At 42.1% G+C, this 23250-nt stretch overlaps 1 protein-coding gene across 1 annotated transcript in view; it reads right to left on the bottom strand.

Annotated features, from left to right (window-relative positions):
- The window catches only part of NCALD (neurocalcin delta), a 51241-nt gene that overhangs the window by 5565 nt on the left and 22426 nt on the right, over positions 1 to 23250 (bottom strand). Inside the window, exon 2 of the mRNA XM_058018539.1 lies at positions 3831 to 4227. Coding sequence (XP_057874522.1) covers positions 3831 to 4208 — 378 coding nt within the window. The 5' untranslated portion in view covers positions 4209 to 4227. The remainder of the gene's footprint in view (positions 1 to 3830; positions 4228 to 23250) is intronic.

Raw genomic sequence — 23250 nt, 5'->3', positions numbered from 1 at the left:
TACTGATCTCCTTTGATTTTCCAGCTCCATGTGGATGAACAGCAGTGGGTGATTTCAGGGCAGTCTCATCCCTTTGCCCATTCACACAGGTTTTGCTCCTCGTTGCTGGCTGCCACTCTGCACTTGGGCCAGAAGCTTTGGTGAGCTGCATTTTCCTGGTACACTTGGCAAACTGGCAAAAAGCTCATTTTGGTGATGGCAGCAGCAATGACAGCACACATTTTCAGTTGATCCTTTTTACTCTTTTGAAATAAATTCTAATGGCCAGAAGTCTCATGAAGTGAATGACTTGTCTGAAAAAAATTGTTTTCCTCTCAATGTCATCGAGAATTTTGACACTGCCTTTACAGAGCCATATCAGCTTCTGCTCCTTCCCATACCAGATTTTGTTTCTTCCTGGCTTGCAAATAAGCTATCCCAGCACGTGAAACGTGTGTGCCCTGTTTTTATTAAACTGAAAGTGTTATTCTTGTCTCTGCTCAGTATTCTTAACATGCCTTTTGAGTCCATATAGTGCAAAAATGTATCCTTAGAGCAAGGTTTCCATCTCCCATTTGAACTCTTATTTTAAGAGACTAGCCAAATATGTCCTGCTTCAGCAAGGGGAACAAATCTTGTAACTGGTTTGCAGCTATTTTTGAGTGGACTGGGCTATTTAGATTATAGGTAAACATATGGGAGACACGAAAAGCTTGAGACATGAATCTGAGAGGAGCTGTGACAAGGTCTGTCAAATGGGCAGGCTATGAAGCCTCTTCCCACAGCAGTCTGCAGATGTGCTGTGCCTGGTGAGTGTAGCAGTGTCCTGTGGACCTTCTTTTTTGAGGCTCTACAACTATTAGCACACCACTGAAGTCCTTCATCTTCCAAACTGTGCAGTTGGCTCCATGTGGATCTCTAAGCAGGGATTTTTGGAGCCTGGCCTGGGGATGCTCATGGACAGGCATGGGGAGGGCCCTGGGCTGGCTGAGGGCATGATGGGGTACAGAGCTTAAAGGAATGCAGGTGCTTTGCCATCTAGCAAGGAAAACAGGCCTGAGAAAGCTGTCATGGACCCCTCACCTTCCTCTCCTTGGCAGCTGGCCAGTCACAGGGGCGCCTGTGGGACATCCTAACCAGCAGCTCTGCTGTGCCAGGGCTGCTGCTGCCACTGCTACCTCAACCTCCTTAATGCAGTGCAGGAGTGCAGTGGCTGCAGGGCTGTCAGATTAGGCCAGAACAATGGAAAGATAATGCAAGGAAGCATCAGCACAACAGTGAAAATCACTGCAGAGAGAGGGATTTCAAACCACAAAAAAAGCAGACTGAAAAAGAAGGAAACTGCCTTGCCCCTATGCTATTTAAAATACAGTAATCCCACAGTAACAGGGACAGTATTTTTCTGTTAAACTAAGACTTTTAGACTAAAGGTGTTTCTTTCAGCATTCATTTTGATGTATTGTCTCAGGAAAAATCCCAATGAAAACATAATCCCATTCTATCAATTTGAAAATGTATGCTAGATAAGGGACTTGCAATGGGTTCCTTTGAGACGTAGAGATATGTCAGAGTTCTGATTTTCACTCTCAGAAAAACTGTGATGGCTGAGGGCCCCCAGGAAGCCATTTGATACAGAATCTTGTCATTCCATGTGAAAAAAATAATAATCTTTCCTAAATTAAAGTGATAGTTGTTTGCTGGCTTTTTGTATCTAATCATTCTACATCAAAGGAACTTCTCAACAAAGCTAGAAAATATGCTCATCTACTTCAGTTTCAGATATCAGCTGAACATGCTTCCAGAGACTACACAACAAATCCCATCCCACTGGGAGGAACTCCTGGTGACCAGTGCAATACAGGGAGACCAATGCATTCAGAAAAAATCAAAAAAAAAGAAGAGAACAGGGTGAGAGCTACAGGCACACTGCCTTATTGCTCCATCACAGAAAGGGTTTGTGGTTTAAAAATTGCTGATAGTCCATGGCACAGAAATAGCCGCTTTTCAGGCTGTTCATTTCCATAATTGCTTTTCGTGTGGTCCCCAAAGCTGCGTCCCTCAAAATGAGGTGAGATTATGAGCATCATGCAGTTGATTTCACATTCAGTCTGAAGGGAGAGAGAGCCAAACATCCCAAGAAGGGCAGAGGGACTGCTGGAGTGCCAGGCTGGGGGCTGTGCCCAGCCCAAGTGCCGCTTGGCACTGGGTGCACACATTGACAGGATGCTGCTCTACACTGACCCCAAAGCTGCAATTCTGTTTGGTGATGGCACTATGGCTGTAAAGGACAATGCTGTGACTTGGTACTGACATAAATACGAAGAGGAGGCAGAGCATTTCAGCCTCTAGACTTGCTGGCAAGCAGATCTGGCAAAAGCTTCCAGCTTTGCTGGTCCTTGTTTGGCCCACTACAGAAAATCCAGCCACTGATATTTTCATTTCATTTGACATGGACAAATTTGTGGCCAAGTTCTGCCTGTTTGTAGCTCCCTTGCCCAGGGGTTTGTGCTGCCTGTGAGCACAGTGCCTTCCTGGGCTCCTGGACAGCAGTGAGGGGTCCTGAGCCCCGGGGGTGTCTCCTCCTCCAGAGGAGTGGGCGGTCACCCAGCTCTGGCTCCTGTGTTTCCCATGTACTACGTTAGTTCTTTTGGGAATCTTTTTGTTTTTTCATGAGGAGAAATACAGCCAGAAAAACAATAATTGACAGTCTGTTTACCCTGCCTGGGGGAGAGGAAGATTTGTAAGGACCAGAGGATCTTCCAACGCAAATATTCCATGGGGTTTGTCACGGCGCAGACAGGGAGGTCCTGCTCCTCAACTCAGACATGGGAGCACAAAACAGACCAAGTGAAAGACAACAAACTCTAGATTTGCAGCTGAGCTCTGGACCTGTCTTGCTGAAGCAGTGCAAGTGCTGCTATTGGCCACTGTTTGAAGGATTTGAGAAGGGCTCTGGTAGAAAGACAGGAGCACCACCCGTCAGGCTCTCTCCCTACATGCAGCTGGCCATCACAGACTGTAATTTGTGTGCATTACTTCCCTTGGTTTTCAGTGCAAATACAAGTCTGAATAATACAGTACATTGTTAGCACTTCAAAATTTCCAGGGAAAGGAAAGGATCTTGATAACAAGCGCTTTTTTTTTTTAACAGTGCTGCATTATACAGATTCAAGCTGTGTAAATACACTGCCATATAAAAAATGTTTAAAATCTTCCAGTAGATTGATGTGCCTCAAGGGCAAAAACATGTTGGAGAAAGCAACGTGGGACTCTTACTAACACCACAAGCAAACACAACCAAAGAAGCTGTGTATGGAATCATCATCTACTAAGATAAGGTTTATCTATACTGTCAACTTAGAATGAAGACAGCTAGTATGATTCTAATAAAGCAGACCTCACTGGAATTAGGCAGACAAAACATCTTTATAGTATGTGACCTGAGCTGCTTCTTCATAATAACATGATTTCAAAGTAGATTTGCTTCTTATTGTGGAGGGAGCCTGCGTTCCTTACAAGTACACTGCTTGGTTGCTCCAGTATACCTACTTGGTTCAACTGCAATTAATCATAATTAATTGACAGGGTTAGAGAATCACATTTATTAGTAGGTTAGTTACTGTGCTCGAGCCCAACAGAGCTCCCAGGGAGGAAATATCCATGCAGCCTGTTGCTCAGGAAGAACTTGCAGTGGATATTAAGCTGTAGTTAGAATTGTCACACGATCTTTGCCAAATGAAATAGCATTTTATATCCAAGCAGTTATAGAAGACCGTAAACCAGCACTGTCAGTTTTTCATTCAGTGTAACGTTGCTTCACAATCTGCTCTCAGGGAGGGAGCAGCACATACCTGCACGATTTCCAGCATCTCTGCCTTGCTGATGTAGCCATTCCCATCCAGGTCGTACATGCTGAATGCCCACTTCAGCTTCTGCTCCAGTTTTCCTCTCGACGTGACGCTCAGGGCTATGATGAATTCTCTGAAATCTATTGTTCCGTCTCCGTTGGCGTCAAAAGTGCGGAATACGTGCTCTGCAAACTTAGAAGCGTCCCCGTAAGGAAAAAAGTTTCCATATATTTTTTTAAACTCCTCCATAGATAAATGTCCACTTGGACAGTCTCTCAAGAAGCCTTTGTACCACTCCTGGATTTCATGTTCTGTAAAGTCTGTACTTTCTAGCAAATCCTGCATGACTTCAGGGCGTAGTTTGCTGTTTTGCTTTCCCATATTGGAGTTAAAGTATTACCTGCAAAGCAAAAACAAACACATATGAATTTATTATTAATTATTGATACTGATTAGCTTGGAGGCTGTAGAAGAACAGTATGCTGTATATTGAGCTTTCTGATGATAGTTCACTCTTGGGTATCAACCAAAACCTTGGACAATGTCCAGAACTACAGGTATACTCTGGAAAAATTAATAAACGTAATCTACATCTTGATTAAACTGTCTTTTGACAGTCTGGAGAACAGTAATTACACAGAATTCACTGCCATCCTATTTTGCCCTTGAAATCCTGAGGCAAGCAATGGCTGTGGCAAGGTACAGCTAACAGCAGCTGTGTGCTGCAGCACACCCTCCATCCCAGTCATCCTGTGGACCTGCCCTAACGAGACACAATTTTTGTATCTCTGGTGGAAGCCAGACTGGTACTAAGGTCTGTGTTCCCTTGGTCTTGTTCCAAAATGGGATCAAGGTGCAACTGCAGGGTATGCTGAAACCAGTAGCTCCAAAGCCGTTCTACATATATCTTTATAACCAGAAAGCAATGCAGAAACTGTTTGGCACAGATAAATTCCCATTTTATTTCAAAATTAAGATAAAATCTGAAGAGATTTTATCAACAGTGGATTCCCCCACTCAAACTATTACTGTGTTTTGTACCCAGGCAATGAAATTGAAAATTCATTTCCCTTAAATTAACCATTAAGGAGTATTATTGGATACAGTCTCTGTTAAATCACCTTAATTATATTCATTTGAGGCAAGTTGGTACATATCACATTGTGCAGCACATTTACTAATGATGGATGCCTTTGGGTTTTAAGTTTTGGAGCCTGAGTGTGTTGGCTCCAAAAGGCAACATCAGTTTTACTGGAAGCTTAACATCATGCTGATTTGTGGGAAGCCCTTCTCTACTGACAGAGACCTGCCTGAGAATTTGTCACGCAAATGACAGTCACAACTAAGATATGATGTATGGATAACTAAAGTAGAATTGCAAAATAATTTATACATGATTCACACTGTTGTCAGAATGGAGTCTCTGGCCCAGAGATGGGTTTAATAATGATGACTGGAATGGCTAATGAGCATTTAATAAAATGTCCTTTCTTAACCATTACTTTAAAAGACAAAGAATAATACAATATTGATACATCACAGAAGCAGCTACTGAGAAATGTGCCACCATTTGAAGCTAATCTACTGTCTCTTCTGTTTGACACTGTGAAGAAGAAACTGAGGTTCCCCTAGGCTGATGCTACTTTTTTTCTTGTGTCCTTTTCTCCCCAAGGACTTTGAACTCCACAAGGCAGCTAGAGGATTGATTCCTTAATTTCCTGTGTTCTTGGACCAGAATGACCAAAAAGCTGTACTTCTCAAGTGGAAAACTACAGCATCCATCCTAGATCCATCTGTGCCTCCAGGATTCACTGATGGCTGTCTGGTAGCATACAGTTGTTGCCTTTTTCCCAACCTGGGAATGAAACTCAACATAATTTTAGTAAGGAGGTAATATAAGAGCGGATATTTATTTGAAGGCTTTCAGGGGCAGTTATGGAAAGATGTCCACAAAAGTATACCCCCTCTAGGGGTGAATACATTTTAGGGGTTTTAGGAAATTAACATAATTGATAAAAAGCATCAATTAGGAGGACATGCAAGTGGTGATGCAATTTTCCTTCAGGTGAAGCCCTTTCTTTGAAGTTTTCTCCTCAGCACTCTCAGCCTTGGTTCCCAGGAATAACCAAGACAGCACTGGGGCCTTGTGCCCCAGGGACTTGGAGTTCTGAAATTTTGTCTTTTTGCCTAGGGAAAAGCCATGGAAAAGTACTGGGAAAACTAGTCACTAATACAATAGGCGACAGAGTTACAAATATATGTGTGAAGAATACAGAGAACATATAAGAGAAAAAAGGCAAAAAACAAATGGAATCATAGTTTGGTAACTATATGTCCTGTTTAAACACATTGCCTACATGGTTCATGGAGAACAGGCTTCCCTGTTCACAGGCAGGAGGATGGGAAGGGTGAAGAATCCTGCCCCATGCCTATGGTCTATCCATCTCCTGACAATTTCAGGGGCTTGGTTGACTACATTGACCAAACAATATATTTTCCTCCAAAGTGTCTCCAAAACACTTGAAAAGTGGAAGATGCCATCTCAAAGGTAATTTTTTCTACCGCCTTTTGTCTTTTCATCCTGATCAAAACACGCTGTACAGTTTTTAAGTTATCCAAGCTCTTCATGCCCTGAAAATAGCAAAAAAGTCCTTGTTTCATAGGCCCAGTCCAACAGCTGCCAAGGCAGCTGAACGTTGTGTTGCCTTCCATGGGTGTTGGATGGGGCCCATAATAAACAACCTGGGAATTAGCTGAGGGAATGGATTACATTAGAGCAGCCAGAGGGCTTTATGTCAGGCAAAACAACATGATCAGGGTCTTCCAGTGGGATGGAAGAGCAACTGGAAGTGGCCAGGGTCAGTTTATAGTGGCACCAGTTTAACGCAAACCCCCCAGTAACATCCCCAGCATAGGCAGCAGCTCCTCTCCATGCCAGGGGCAGCACACTTTGCAGATCAGAGAGCAGGGAGGGAAGATTGCTGACTAAGGTGCAAGCCAGCTGTGGTGGGAATGAGCTAGAATTAGCCATATAACCCCTCCTGCTTTTTAATAATGCAAACATTTGAAAATGGAAAACTCAGCTTGCACATTTCTAGTTGAGAGTCTTCTGAAAAATGAAATTCTGGGGTAAGATGAAGGCAGGGTCCTTCAAGAGGTGGTCAATAAGACTCTATTTCACTCTAAAAATGAATGCCCTTATAGCTGCACAGTGTTGTAGGTGCAATATATTTTCACCAAATATTAAAACCCACAGAAGAGTAGAATGCAGTGCCCTGCAGAGCATCACAACCAGAAAAAACTGTGCTCCCCAGGCAGAAAGGGAGAGCTAACCATATGTGACTTGCCGTACAAGGCTGAAATCCACAGCTGTTGTGATGCCAGGTGATGCAGTCAAAACTAGTAGCATTATTCCTCAGTCCACTTGTGATAAATTTTTATCATGTTCTTTGCCTTCCACTCTGTTCCTTTTTAATAGGTGGTGTTCTAGGAACCACCATAATGGGATTTATTGTGCCTATTCTATCTATCAACAACAAAATGCTTTTGCAGTCCTAGTACAGAAAATCATTGAAGACACTTGAAGATCCTTACAATTACTTCATAGATTGCTGTCTGACTCTTCAAGATAGATTAGATTGTGGGCAGAGTGCAGTAAGCTAAGAGGATGTCTGCTAACAATGACAGCAATACATGCACAGAACAAAATGAAATTGAAACTGATTCACATCTTCTCACACTTTATCATTCCTGTAGATCTTTCAAATTTCTAATAACTGATTAAAAGTTCTAAATACAGCAAGTAAATAGTGAACAGTGATCACAATGGCAAAGTAAAATATTGACAATACTGAGAAATGAATGTTGTAGGAGTACAAAAAGAAAGAAAAATTCAGTGTTTAGTTAATATGTTTAATTGCATTTCTGCAATTTCTTCCTCTGATACAATGGTGTTAGATATTATATATATTAATGACTTGCTAATTAGAACATACCAAAATACCAAGGTCTTAATTCTTAAGGCAATATTTTTTGGTAAAAGAATGTGATGTGTTTATGGCTTGAAAGACTGGTATAATTTCAGCCAACAACTACAGAATACCAGGAAGTAAAGCATCCCTGCTGTGTGGCTGCTATGGAAGGAATCCCGCTCACTGGTTATGGGAGGAAAGGTCACAGGAGATGCTCCTGAAAGGAAATACTGCAGGTTCCTCTATTCAGGTCCATGTGAGGAGTTTTTAAGGTGAAGATGACAGAGTTGTTTGACAGACAGCACAAGCCAAGAGTGACCCTGCACTGATGGCTTTCCTGCAGTGCAGCAGAGCCGGTGTGTGCAGGTTCAGCCTCCTCCGCACACAGGGAGCTCTGACTGGGCACCAGGGCAGTGAACACCTCTGCTACCATGTGTCTCTTTGCCAGCAGCTTGCTGCTGCTCACACACACTTGTTACCTCAACCTGAAACCTCAGAGTAAGGCAAACACCGCCTGCTTAAGCAACAACCTTGCAGGAGCTGGAAAGATGCAGCATGCAGCCAACCCACTGCAACGAGTGCAGTGCGATGCAAAAATGCAATGCAAACATCTAAACATATTTCCTCAAAAACAAAAAGGTTTTATTTTTCCTCTTGAAGGTTTGCTTAAGAAGACAACAAGTCTTCTTAATTTTCATTTAGGCTTAAATCTGAGGGAAAGTCCCCTGCTGGGAAAAAGTATTATGAGAAGGGGGTATTTGTGCAGGGAAGCCTTGTTCTAAAAATGGAAGTTTTAAGCTATTGGGTACTTCAGAGCTAACAGGGCACAAAGCACCTCAAAGGTCTAAAGAACCACCTTGAAAACAAGTCCTGCCTGATCTGTTTCTGGTGGAAACAGCAAGGTGAGTCACACCACAGGCTTGGCTACAGACACCTATTCTGTAAAACTGAAAGAAGAAAACTTTTCAGAAAGAAGCAATGAAAGTTCCATTTTGTGATTTTTGTCTTCAGAAACTTCTGTTTCTTGGTTTCTAACACACAGTTTGACCTGTTTCCAAGAAATAATCCACTTATGGGTGCAATGCTGTCTTTAATATATTTCTAACACATAATTTGAGAATTTTCCTGAGACAAGAAATCGTGGGACTTCAATCTCTGCCAAGCAGCTGCACAAGCTCCTGATGGCTGCTGGAATGAACTAAAGGCTGAAAAGGACAACAGCATCACTCTGAGCCAGCTCTGCTACCTGACAATGGTGAGAAAGCAATGCTCCAGCATGAGTCAGTCCGCTGTGGCAATGGCACTCTGAGGCACGAGTGTGATTCTCCACTCACCATACCTGCTGTGCTTTTTCCTCCGGTCAGATCATTACTGAAAACTTGGATGTGTGACAAGTGGACTCATATACACCATCTATCTCTTTAGTTGTCTGCACATCTGGAAATGGCAGGGATCTCGCCTTCCTTCATGTTCTACCCACCAGCAGTCTTCTGTCACTGCACACCAGCCTCCACAGCACAGCAGACAGGGCTCTGGCAAGATAAATTCCTCTGCCATCCCTTTCTGGCACCCCTACCAGTTCTTTCTCTGCTGCCACTGTGCAACTCAGCTCTGTCACAGGCTCAGAGGAGGGGTGCTGCTCTGTCCTGGTTGACCAAACCTTGCAGTACAGCATCCCTGCAATAAGTGCAGGGATATCGAGGGGAGACTGAGGTGCATCTCAGAGCATGAGACATTGTCTGGGGATGCATCCCCAGAGCTTTCTGGCCAAAATTTTGCCCTATTATTAAACTTCACTGCATTAGAACGACTCTCTTCCTTCCCCTCTGCCAGGTGCTCTCATTGCTTGGTAAAGCTTCAGATAATACCAAGTACCAGTTCACCACAATGCGTCAATGTCTGCAAACTCTGTTGTTGTTTGTACACATACAGTGTACACATGCTTCCAAATGCAGCACTGGTTCATCTATGTCCATGCCCTTACAGAAAGGGGGAAGTTATGTGCATTTACAAAAGTCAAGGCTTGGTGAACACAATGTGATGGAAAAGCTAAGTTTCTTTCATAAGGTCAGTTATTCCTTTGGGCTGTAATACTGCTAACTGCTGTACAAGCCATGTAATGAGGCAGTTCAGAGCAAGAGCTATCCTAAATGGTACATTCCCTCCCCATCTGTTAGTGCTGCTTCCCTGTGGCTGGAACACCAGTGTGGCCATGGCTTCATCATGCAAACCCAACAGTAAATGTGGGCAAGGCACTGTCTTGTGATCTTGGGGCTCTGCAGTGAGGCTTGAGCAAGGCAGGGATGCACTCATTGATCTCTGGTGTGCTCCAGCCCAGGAGAACTCTGTGACCAGTCCCTGAGCTCCCCATTCACAGCCTCAGAGCCACCACTCTCCACTGTCCCACTGGAAATCCCAGGGCAGGATCCCGCTGGTGGGACACTGTGCATCGTGACTGCAGCAGCAGCAGCTGTGCTGGGAAGAACAACTCCTCTGGTTTCAGTCATCTGCTGTCACGTGTAAGCACTACCTGGTCAAGAGATTTCTTTTATTTCCATCCTGCAGAAAGGAACCCCTCAGGCTCTTGGAAGCAGCCACTTTGCTTCCTTCTGGCCATTTCTAGTTTGTTTTCACACGTTCATTTGAGTAACCAGTGTGGAGATGCTTGCCAAGAAAGGCTTTTGCTTAATTTTTTTTAATGGCATCTTGGAACATATTTTTGAAAGAAAACCAAATTTATTAAAAACCACACAGGGACTTAACAAAAAAATAAATAAATACATGCAGAAAAAAAATTTGAGCCTTGCCACCCTCCATTTATCTCTTTCTATTGGCAAAGAGCAAAAACTGAATGAAATTAATGAGCAAGATTTAAAAAAAAAGTCTGACACTCTCTTACAATTTTCAGAAGAAACAGCAGTAAACAGATTTGCAGTGGAGTAAAACAAGTACAAATACATCTGGCTAAAACTATAGCTGACATCAAAGAAGAGGAATGAAGACTGATGAAGAAATTAAGAGGAAAAAAACCAAGGAAGAGGTGTGGATGGGATCATCATTCAGTATTTATGCTTTATTTATCAATAGAAGGAAGAGTGGTCATGTGCTACCCAGTTGCCCACTAGTACTTCCAAACGTTCATCACAGTATTCACTCATCTTTTTGTATTAGGATCTTAGTTCAATTTCAGGATCCTGACATTTTCACTGCTCTAAGTTCCTGTTTTGTTCAGTGCCACCTTCCTGTTTCTTTAGCCCCTTATTGGGAATCCTTCCCTTACCAAAGGTGCCCCTAACTTCTCCTTTGACTCTATTTGTTCTTTCCTGACAGAATTTGTTCTTTCCTGACAGAATTTGTTCTTTCCTGACACCCCAGGAGAAACTCAAGACAAGAAATAAAAGCAAATCCTTTATAGCTCTGTGTCTTGGTTGAGGCAGGAATCCAAGCAGGAGCAGCTGCACGGAGTTCCCACGTTTCAGACTTGGAGGTGCTCATGGGTGACATCAAAAGCCCAGGCTCTTCTCCCTTCAGACTTGCTCTGGCAGAGAAATGCTACAGCTGCTGCACTTTGTCTCCTGTTTCTCTTTATCCTAATTCCTTTGTGCATTTTTGCAGTGAGGGCTGGTGGGAGGGTGGCTATAGGAAGGGGATGCAGTGTCCCCTCAATAAATGCTGGGGTCTTCAGCACCACTGGGTTAACTAAACACCAAACACCAGCCTAGTGCTTGTCATGGTGCTCTCAGCAATGCTCCAGTCTTGGCTGGAGGTGTTTAGAGACCAATGCACAGTGCCTCAGTCTCAAGCAGTGAAAGGGCTGATGTGCACAACCCTCACTCTGCATCACCTTCAGCATCCCTGGCTGGGGCTTCCAGAAAAGGTCTCTGTTTCCAAAGCATTTCCTGAAAGGGGGAGTGTGTGGCACAAGAAGGATGACTAGGCACATGAGCATTTCCAATATTGGGAGCTGGGGAAAAGAGCATATTATGTGCATTTGTAGAGCATGTCACACTGCACAGTGATTCCACTCTCATTCATGGCTGATCACTCTTTACACCTTAAAGCCCTGCATTTAGGACTCAGAGCTTGTTTCTGAAGCTGCTCCTGGCTGAAATTTGGTGTACATCTATCCACCAAAGAGGAGTGTCTGTAATGGGCTACCTCTACCCATTAGATTTTGATTGATGGGGCAGTCAGGTCTGTCATTATCCTTTTGGAGTCAGGTTCTTGCTGCTGCTGCATCAGCAGCCTGGCTATCACAGAGGGGGATGAAGCTCTCTCACTTCATACAAAACCTCTGCTGCTTGGACAGAGCACACCCAGGGATCTGTAGGAAAATTGTCTGCTCAGCTACCATCAGGCAGTGAAGACACATGGAAAAGGGGCTGCTGGAGATACAAATAAAGCAATTCATGTTCCCAGATCCTACAGTGACCCTCCAAAGTGTAAGAGGGTGTAAATGTGGGCTCCTCTGAGCACACACTGAGGCATCCAGCACTTCAGCCTTTTTCAGTGTCCTGGCTTTGTCTGGAGTCCCTTTGGGAAGTGCTGCCATCACTCTATGAGCAGGGCAAAAAATGATGCAGTAAGTGTGTGGACAGTCATTCCCCAGGGCCAGCAAAGGCTTCACCCATCCAGAAAGGCTTGATAGTAATCTTTTCTTCCTTAATGAGAAATGAGCAAGAAAAAAAAAAAAAAAAAAAAAAAAAGAGAAACCACACAAAAGAGGAAGGACTCATACAGATTTGTTTACCCCTTCTCTTACACTCAGAAAAGGTCTCGCTATTTAATTTCATTTCTTCCTAATTCTTTTAGAACTCACAGCAATAAAAATCATGCCAATAAATATTCACATGCTTTTTTGGTTCATAATCATTCATTTGTGAAGCTGAGAAACAACACTTTACCATATGGTGTATAAGAAAAAACCACAACATTTTGTTTTAACCCTGGGTAGAACGATCTAAGGTCTTTAAAATAACTACTCTTTGTCTTGGCAGACTTCAGATGACTCTTTTGGGAATTAGATATATATATTTATGTATTTGATTTCTTAAAACTCTAAGGAAATAGTATTTTTGTAAAAGTATGTTTGCCTTTGCCTAATTTTGTATGGCAAAGGGCAAGAGAGACTTTGCTAACAGCGCATTAGAACATCCACCCTCAGGAGGCTGCCCTTCCAGATTTTACTGCATTCAGCTGTTTCACTAAGCACAGGACATCTGCAGTATTTATAAACATGAGTGTTAAGCCGACAGCAGGGGAGTTGGCAAAATCTCTCACCTGTTCCATCTGGAGGTGATTTTATCTATCAACATTCTTTCAGAACACCATACATCAAGATCCAAATGACGGAAATTTTCTGCAGTTACTGTATTTCCTGTTAAGCAACTTGTGAGCCTAAAGTCTCTTTGGTTAACAAGAACCTTTCTGGGCCACATTTCCTAAAATGCTCAAGGTCACATTTTTCCAAGTTCCCAGTACCCACAATTCAACTTGGGCTTCTCAAACAAAACACACCTTCCCTTTGGGCACCTGTGCAATGGGTAGCTTCTCAAAAAGCATCTGTATCCAGTAAACTGAGACCTGCCAGAAAGCAGCACCACTGATTTTGGTACCTGCTGGGGTCTGAGTGCTTTAGAAAAGCCACCCTTCCTACACACCTGCGTCACTCTGTCTGTCCTTATCCTGGTGCTCACATGTCCAGCCACGTCAAACCCACTGCACTCTCCTTTCTTCCACAGGGCTTCTCTCTGTGCAGGGCACTCACCAGCAGCAACATGATCTTCCCCAGTGCACCTGAGCACACCAGTCACCAAACTCAGCCAGCAGCTCCTTCATCAGGTTTCTAATCTGTCCTACATCTTGTTTGGTCCCTTTATGTAATCTTATATGCAATACCTCGGTGGAGGGTAGTGGAAACTAAAGCAGAAAGCTACTGTTGCACAAAGTAAGAGGAGAAGCTGATGTGAATTCATGATATTGATTTTTTTATCTTTGTAAATAAATAGCATGTGACTCCCAAAGACTGACATCTGTGCTTAGACTCCCCTTAAAAAAATTGTTACCAGATGGTCTCCTATCCCACAGCAGAGACTTGGTGTTGACAGAAAAAAATAGAAATCGTGATACTGGAAAAAATGGAGCCATTAGCTGGCAAACTAGATATTTTTTAAGATGTTCTTATGACAGGGAAAGGAATGATTGTGAACGTTCCTACCTGGACAGTAACTGTGAGTTTTTGTTCCATATTGAAGAGAGTTATTGGAACTTTTTCCAGGAAAGTAGGCAACTGGAGATTGGGAGTGGGAGGATCTGGCAGTCAGGACCAGAATTTTGCTAAGGAGATGGAAACAAGACTAAGATAATGTCACAGTTTACAAGTCCATAAATATGAAGGTCCGTGCCAGGGATGATTTGTCCAGCATTTAACACTCTCAAGTGTGCCTGAACAAAAGAGAGCTAATGTAAGAGACATCTAGATGACTAAAGCAATTTTGTGGGAGTTGTAGAAATTTTTAAGGCAGTCTTCAAAGGTGTTCCCAAACTGCATGTATTGTGTTAATTTTCTCTTTGTGCATGTCTTACTTCTCGGAATTTTTACATCCTTGGACTTGCAAGAATATCCTGTACATTACTGGCCCTGGACAAACAGCACTGGGTGAACATTTTTTCAGCAGAGCTCATTTCCATTAGGGTAATGCAGCTTAGCTGAAATCAAAATGTTTTGTCACATTCAAGAAAACAAATTTTGTAAAAATGTCAGAATTTATGATTTCAATTTAATATTTTTCTTTTAACATGGAAAAATGTCTTAGTGTTACTTTATGTGTTTATTAATTTTGTTCTGGCATTTATATTTGATTAATTTTAGAAATACACTGGTTTGGTATTATTGAGAAAACAATCCAATACCAATGAAGTGAAATAACTTGGTATTTCCAGAGCAGTTTTAATATCCATCCCACTGGGAAATTTTGATGTTTTGTTCCAATATGCAGTGAAAATAAATACAAATGTCAGAATTTCCTTTGGAAAGGGAATTTCAGATCCTAACCAGCTCTAATCAACAACAAAGCCATCTGCTTTGTATTAATGACTTAGGGCAGTATTTAATGCTGCAAGAGAGGGTGATATTCCACTGCTCAGCATTGCTCATGGAAGTCAATGACATATGGCAAGTTTCTAGCTTCTGGTTGTCTAGGGGAGTTTGAGGCTAGCCACTTCTATTTTATTCCTCATGTTCTACTGCCAAGTTCACGGATTCATCTTGCAAATCCAAGATTTTCCTGTGAATATATGAGAAAACATCCTCCCAGTGACATATGGCACAGCCTACAGCTCCTACGTTCGAAAGGAACTCGTAATTCCCAAACTGCAGTGCAGCAAGCTACTTCCATTTTACAAAGGTTTTAAACTGATAATTTAAATAGAATATTTGCTCTGTGATAAATGCCCATTTTTGAAGATTAACAGTTAAATAAATATATTTTATTTCAAAAGTTAACTTCATTCAGATGAGTCTTAATATGAATTCTATTTGAGAAGATATGCTGATGTGAAGGATTTTAGCACAAATGGAAGTATTTTGTTTTAAAACAATGTCTTTGCTGTTTTTTCCTAAGACCTCTTCTCTGTCTCCACATACAACCTTTGCACTGCAGATAAGGTACAGGAAAACCATAGAATATACTATAATTGCCCTGAGCTGGTCCAGCAATGCAGTCAGCTTGCAGAGCTCAGCCATGGGCCCCCGTTCAGCTGCTCTGCTGTGCCCCCTGAAAAGTTTCCATGGGCAAGGATGTGGTTACCATTGGTGATGACAGTATCTCCTCTCTTTCCCGACAATCTGATGATTAACCCAGCCACCTTACAGCACCTCCTCCTCCACACTCCACGTGGACAGCTGACCTGGGAGGGATGGATGGATCTGGGGGTGTACAGCAGGCATTTAATGTGGAGATTCCGCTCCGTGTGAGCACCATTTGTACACAAACCTGAAAAAAACCTCAGCTTAGGGAACTCAGGTTGGATAAAATCTATAAAGTTACTGGAAGAAGATTTTGATTTGTATTCACTTTGAAACTCAGAATGACATCCAGTCTTGACAGCCTGCTGTGAAAAACCCAGAGCTGTGTCCTACCCAACTGCTGTTTCATGCATAACACAGTGTGCTGCCTGATTTTAGAAATTACTCAACAGGAATGAATTTGGGAGTTTGAACAACATGGTAAAGGTCGGTAAGCAAACTCCCTTAAGAGGCATAGAAAAACATTTGACAAATTAAGTGCAAAAATAATTTGCCATGCTTCTCTGTCTGTCACACACATGTAAACAAATGCTTGTATAATCTTGGTGTTGTTACTATTGTTTGTTATCAGTAAACAAAACCACAGCAGTTCCCAATATTAAGTTAGGTAGTAGACACTTATATACAGTACTGGTTTAAAAAGGAACTTTTGAAATGTCGTGTCACACAGTCATTAAACAGAGTGTACCAAAAAATTGTTTGCATGAATTCAAGAAATTTTTTTACAAGTTTCTATCATTGCACAAATTGCAACATGAAATAATGTATAAAACCCAGGACAAAATCTAGACAGAAAAATATGAATTATGAGATGGAAAACTTTTCTGCCATCACTGAAAATTTTCAGTAAATTCAACTAAGATGAACTCCTTCACAAAAGAAAGGGTTAACAGCACTTCTGCCTTCACTACTAACATCCTTTGAGGAAGTAAACAAAGTCCATCAGATAACTGTCTTCAAACAAACGAACTGTTTTTTCTCTTGTGAACAACAAACAATGTGTGTCACTCTTGTAGAAAAGAAGGAGTGCCAGTAGAAAGCTTCTTTCCAAAGTTTAACTTTAGGAAAACCAGATTCTATCCAACATGAAACAAAATGTCACTATTCACCACTTCCTAGTGACTGTAAATAAACAGAAATGCTGATCCTGTTACATTTTTAGGCCAGTGTACTTTTGCCTCTTTGCTGTTCTCAAGATGTCAGTTTCTCTGAGATTTCTTGTATGTGAGTTTTAGTGCCTTTCCCCATTTTTCATTTTCTAGGGTTTTTATTTATTGTGTTAGTATATAAAACCTTGTCCTTTCTCTCTTTTCCCTCTATCTCTTACTTTCCACTACTATTTCTTAGCTCCCTAAAACAAACACAATCTTTTTTATTTTTCCTACTGTCTTTGAACAAGTCTGTCACATAACTTCTCTTAAGTTTTTCTGCATTTCCCATGCATGTCCATTCCTACTACTAGCATTTGCAAATAATGGCATTTTTGATGCCATGCACCATCAAAACAATATCCTAACAATGAAATATATAATCTCTGAAGCAGCAGGGGTTGGAAACCTTGGAAGAAGACCATCTATGGCTTAATCTCTGTCTCTCTCTGGTTAAATCATCCAAAAGAAATATGTAGCAAAGATGTATTTGGTATCTAATTAATAGAAAACTGTTACCATTTCATCTACCACGATTTGCCTTGCTGCTTTGGCCTTAATGGTAGAGTACTGGTACTGCTCTTTTTAAGAGCAGTTTCTGAACTCTGAACATCATCATCACCAATGTCAGCTACAAATTCAGATTCTGATGATCTGATTCCTTTGCCTGTGAAGCATTACTTTTCAGACAGGGAGAGGAGTGAAAATGTACATAAGCATGAGAGATGCTGACTCTAATGAGAATATTTTGCCTGTGGCTAATGAAAGATTTACTAGTTACCTGATGGCCAATATTTCAGATCCTTTCAGTGACAGATGCTCTTACATAATCATAATCTCACCAATGGAACTCTGTCTCTGACATTTGTTCCAGTTTCTTTTCTTGCTCTGTATGCCCATATGACCCATTCTTACTACAGAAATAACCTCTTGCACTCTGTGTCATGCCTTATAAAAATAAAGGTCTTGTATTTTAAATGTCTCTCTCCTCTTGCTTGCTCCATACAGCTTTTAAGATGTCCTTAAATTATCTTCAACTGACAATTCTCCCTTCCACATCACTTCCACCAATAATTTCTGTCCCAACCCACTCCTCAGACATTCCATGCTTCCTCTCACTTCATGCATCAAGTATTTCCTAATTCTCTCCTCTGCTACCCATGTTATGAAAACCAGTGAAGCTCCACTGCCTAGAGACAGGATGAACACTGAAGAATCAGCCCACTGTTTGCAAAGTGCCATGTAAAATCACCGTATAAATCACTTATTCAATAAAGAAAGCACATCCTGTTCCACCAAATAAGTCTCAGATCTTGATCTTCTAATGAATTCACTGGAAAGTCACTTAAGCCAGTGAGCAACACAGGGATCCTCCTGTGAATTACCAAAGGAATCCTCCAAAAAAGATTTAAAGATTGATAACTATGCAAATATATACCAAAAACTTCTGATTTTCTACTTGTTTTTTCTTTATTAAAAGAAGGATGTACCCTATGAGGCTCACTGCTTTTAAATGAATGTGCTAGGAAAGGGAGCCACAATAAGCAACAGTATCCATTTCATTGAGAGGTACTTTAAAATCTATCTCTCGGTTACATTAAAACCAGGATGTTTTCAAATTAGTCTCCACAGGATGATAAAACAGTGACTTATCAGCAGTTTACCACCCAGCACTTGGTAGGAGTCATTTGATCTCAATCTGAATGAAAGGTGGAGCTATCATCATATCATGGACACAGTTCAAACCCACACATTGTTCATTCATGTGTGATCAGATGGGAACTGGTTTCAGTGATCTCATACTGATTTGTGAAACCTCCTATTAGCATAATTGTCATTACTTCTTTTAAAAGGTTGGCAGTAAAGTTGGCTTTGGAGTTGGCTTTCAGGCACTCAAAAAAAAAAAAAAAAAAAAAAAAAAAAAGAAAAAGGAGAAAAGAAAAATCCCACACAACAACTTTGGAAGAAAATCAAAATTTTCTTGGAAGTTTCCTTGATGAAGTAGTATGAGTGGGATAGATCAATATCCTTGATTTTGGCAGCAAACCTTTCTTCTGGAACTTCATTAAAAAGCCATTCCACTTTAGGAGTTATCAGCGAAGAGCTGGTATTTTTGAGTGTGACTGATGGTCCTCCCTCTTCTGACAAATTTAGAAACATCAATAATTCTTAGATTAATTGCTTAGAAAATTTCCAAGAGGCAAACATTTCCTTATTTTTAGACCCTTGTTTTCTTCTGTAGTCAAAGCAGTAGAGGCCAAAGTTTGACTACATGTACTTCACTTAAATGATGGGATCTCCCTGCTCTCAGTTTTACATGTGCACAGAAACAAGTGTGCACCACTGCTGTGTGGGCAAGGGTGTCCCACGCTGAGCCCTCCATTCCCAGTCCCTGAATAAATCCTGTTTATCTCTCAGAGACCCGGCAGCAGTCCTCATGCCACATATCCATAGATCCTTCCAAAGGAGGTGAGGACATGGACATGCTAGGATCCCTAGCAGGGACTTCTGGCATGAGAGAGGCTGACTAATGAGAATGTTTTGCCTGTGGCTAATGAAAGATTTACCCATTACCTGATGGCAAATATTTCAGATCCTTTCAGTGACAGATGCTCTTACATAATCATAATCTCACCAATGGAACTCTGTCTCTGACATTTGTTCCAGTTTCTTTTCTTGCTCTGTATGCTCCATATGACCCATTCTTACTACAGAAATAACCTCTTGCACTCTGTGTCATGCCTTATAAAAATAAAGGTCTTGTATTTTAAATGTCTCTCTCCTCCTGCTTGTCAGGAGGACAAGACTTGCTCCATGATGCTGACCAGCCATAACAGAGTGCTGTGTGTGGCCAGCAAGGGGCAACAAACCTGTATGGGCCAGGGGCTGAGGAAGTGTGCTGGCAGTGACATGGTCTGATGGAGTCCTGGCACAGCAGTTGTGGCTACCTCAAGCACAAAGTGGAAAGCTGTAGTGAAATAATGCACATCTCACCACTTAGATTTTTTCTGTTCCTTACTCAGGGAAAAAAAAAAAAGGTCTTTCTAAACAAGTTCTGTGTACCCTTCTCCACTCGCTGGTTAGTTATGCACCTGGGAATCCAATAATGGGGTTGTCTTCTGGCCAAAGATCTGCATTAGTGCTCCTGAGAGGCTGCATGTGCTGCTCCTGGGCAGAGTACCAGGAGACAATCCTCACCTGCACAAGCTTGGGTGCTCTCACTAGCACAGAGCTTGGGTGTCCTCACCAACTTCTGCATGTGAAAAGGCTAAATACTGCATGAGATGGGTTAAATACTGCTGCTGAGAAGCTGTGTTTGTGAAGGAGGGTTGTAACAAATCTTTTATTTGACCCCCTAATGAGGTAAAATTAAATGGACTCCCTCAAGTGCCTTAGCAGGTCAAACAGAGCAGTAAGCCCTGAGATAAACATAGGAGAGAAACAGGTGGCCTGCAAATTTATCATTGTTAATGGACTATAAGCATGACAGAAAAGGGTAATTAGCACATTTGGAGCAGAGAGGGACACAGGTGGAGAAGGAGGTTGTCACTAACCTCTGTGGAACAGCCCCGCCTTCATTTTAAAGGAGGCAGATGGTGCATTAGAAGATCTGTATCATATCTGGTGACAAATAGATCTGGAATCCACTGGTTTTGAAGATTGTGGGGGCTTTGGCAAGGTCTGATCCCACCTGACACTTCTTGGTTCTTGGGACAATTGAACTCAGATGATGAACTGGGAAAGAAGGGGGGCTACTTGAAACCAAGTGACAGACGTCAGGAAAAAACTCATTTCCAGTTGTGACCTCATTCCAGCTCAGACAGAAATTCTTAAATGATCTCTTCATGTAGATGTCAGTCTGCAACACTCAATAGTGTATGCCAAAGGTAGGTTCTGCTCTTTCACAGCTTATAAACTCATGTAATAAAAATATATCATCTCCCTTACAAGTCTCTTTTCTGTTAAACCATCCTGATGACAGCACCTGTTTCACACTGAATGAGCATGAATGTCCATGCACCATGTGATCACTTCTCTAATTCCTGACTGATGACAATGAAATATAGCATGAATAAAAGGCAGAAGGCAGCCCTGAATGGGAACACTCATCTTGCAGACAAGCAGATTTTGCCATCATCTTAACAACTAGGAGGTGTAAGTCAGAGAATCACAGAATAAACTGAGTTGGAAGGGATCCACCAATGAAACTCCAGGCCCAGCTCAGCACCATCCCCAGGAGTCACACCATGTGCCCAAGAGCAGTGTCCAAATGCTTCTTTAACTCTCTCAGTCTTGGTGCTGTGAACACTGCCCTGAGGAGCTGTTCCAGTGCCCAACCACCCTCTGGGTGAAAACCTTTTTCTAATAATCCAGTCTAAACCTCCCCTGATTAACTTCAGGCCATTCCCTCAGGGCCTGTCACAGGGACCACAGAACAGGGATCAGTGTCTGCCCCTCCTCTTCCCTTCATGAGGAAGCTGAAGTGTCTCCTCAGTGTTCTCTTCTCCATGTTGAACACAACAAGTGATCTCATCTGCTCCTCATACAGCTTCCCCTCAAGGCCCTTCCCTGTCTCTGTTGCCATCATTTGGGTGCCCTCTAATGCCTTTACAACTTTCTTATTTTGTGGTGCCCAAAACTGCCCCAGCACTCGAGGTGAGGCTGCCCCGGTGCAGAGCAGAGCAGGACAATCCCCTCCCTTGCCTGGCTGGTGATGCTGTGCCTGGTGCCCCTCAGGACACACTTGGCCCTCCTGGCTGCCAGGGCACTGCTGAACCCTGTTCAACTTTATGTTGTTCATCTATGAACACATGCAGGGGATTTATTTCCTTCTGCCCCAAGGCAGAACTCACCTGCCTAGTCCAAACATCTTCCAAAACCTTGGGGACAAACCTCTGCATGCCTTCTGCACCAGGCAGCATGTGGGGCATACACTGAACACAGAATGTGCTGTCCAGCTCCCCTTACACAGTCACAAGCATGGACATCCCAGTTTTTTACACATTTCACCTAGAAGCTAGTTTTACTCTTTGTTAAAAAATTACCAGATCTTTTAAGCATAGCTTTGAAGTGGGCCCAAAGCAAACAAGAGTGCTCAGGGAAGATTAGACAGCTCAGGTTTATCATTAAAATATTCTTTCTTCAGAATATGTGTGAGATGTTCAAAGAAAGGAAAGGAGCCTCTGTATGTGAACTTTGAAAGCAGTCACAAACAAAAAAGCATTCTTCTGTTGATTTTTATTCCTGCAGGAGTTTATCTCAGCAGATTACCACTCCTGCATCTATTGAATGGCCATTTGAGACATCAACTTTTTCATCTGGGAACTCTGAATCTTTTATATATTCTGATCCCTTTCATTTACAAAGCTAGCTGATAGCAGACGCATATTTAACTAAAATTTGACCAAAAATGTCTAGAATAGCATATTCACAGAAGAAACTACAGGTCCTTGATGAGATGATCTAGAAACACAGAGACAGCACTGAAAGGGGCATTGTAATGACTAAGGAACATGGATGTGTCTTCTTCATTCTGAGAAAGACACATAGGACTGTTCAAAATGGAAAATTCTCCAGATACTTTTTGAGATAGTGATAGGACTCGAGCAAATGGGCAAAGTTACACTTCCAAGGACAGTAATGCATGTAAGCCCCTTGTACACTCAAGTTATCTGCAGGGAGAGTTGTGGTATGATGCTGAAAAGATTCCACTGATCTGCAGGACCATTTCTGCTTGAGGATAAAAGACTCTGGGGTGTGCAGTTGTTGAGTTGTAAGTAAATTCCCCTGGCTGAAGCCATCTTCCTTATTCACAAGAGCCCTGTATTGTTGCCATCAGGCAGCCTGAGCTGTCTAGGACAGGTACAAAGAAGTTGCACAGGTGTCCCTTGCATGGGGCAGTTGGGAATGGGAAAGCTTGGTGCTTAGGGGGTGCAGCATGGCAACACCTGACCTCCAATCCAGTTACAATAAAGCAGTCTCCACTGATAAATGGCAAAGAAGAGCTGACTGACAGACTTTGGGAGGGGCCAGGGCTGGCTGATGCAACTCCAGGAGTATAAAAGACTGAGCATCCATTTTGAACACGAACCGGCCACGTGGTATGCATGAGGGGCAGTTCCCAGCACTGCATGCTGGGAAAAAAAAAAGATTTTTTGTTGTATTCTTGTTAAGGTTTCATAAACCTTTTTAAATTTTCAAAGTGAGCAGTTGCCTCTCACAGACCCCACTCTTGGATTTCTGCAACCAGTTTCCAAGGGGTGTCACAAAAATGAAGCATATTAGAAAGCATATTGGAAACTGCAGTAACATATATATGTTCCTATTAGAAGAAAGAGATGCATACTAGAAGAGTTGAGAGAGAAAGCACAGATCACCCAAATTTCAACTTTTCCAACTACTTGAATTTGAAAATTCACCTTTATCTTTTAATGTAATATATGCATATGTACATGTATGAACTATATATGTAACACATGTGAATATGTACAGCATTA

This window comes from Melospiza georgiana, chromosome 1, assembly GCF_028018845.1.
Source record: "Melospiza georgiana isolate bMelGeo1 chromosome 1, bMelGeo1.pri, whole genome shotgun sequence".
Taxonomy (NCBI): domain Eukaryota; kingdom Metazoa; phylum Chordata; class Aves; order Passeriformes; family Passerellidae; genus Melospiza; species Melospiza georgiana.
This window is presented reverse-complemented; position numbering and strand designations above follow the sequence as displayed.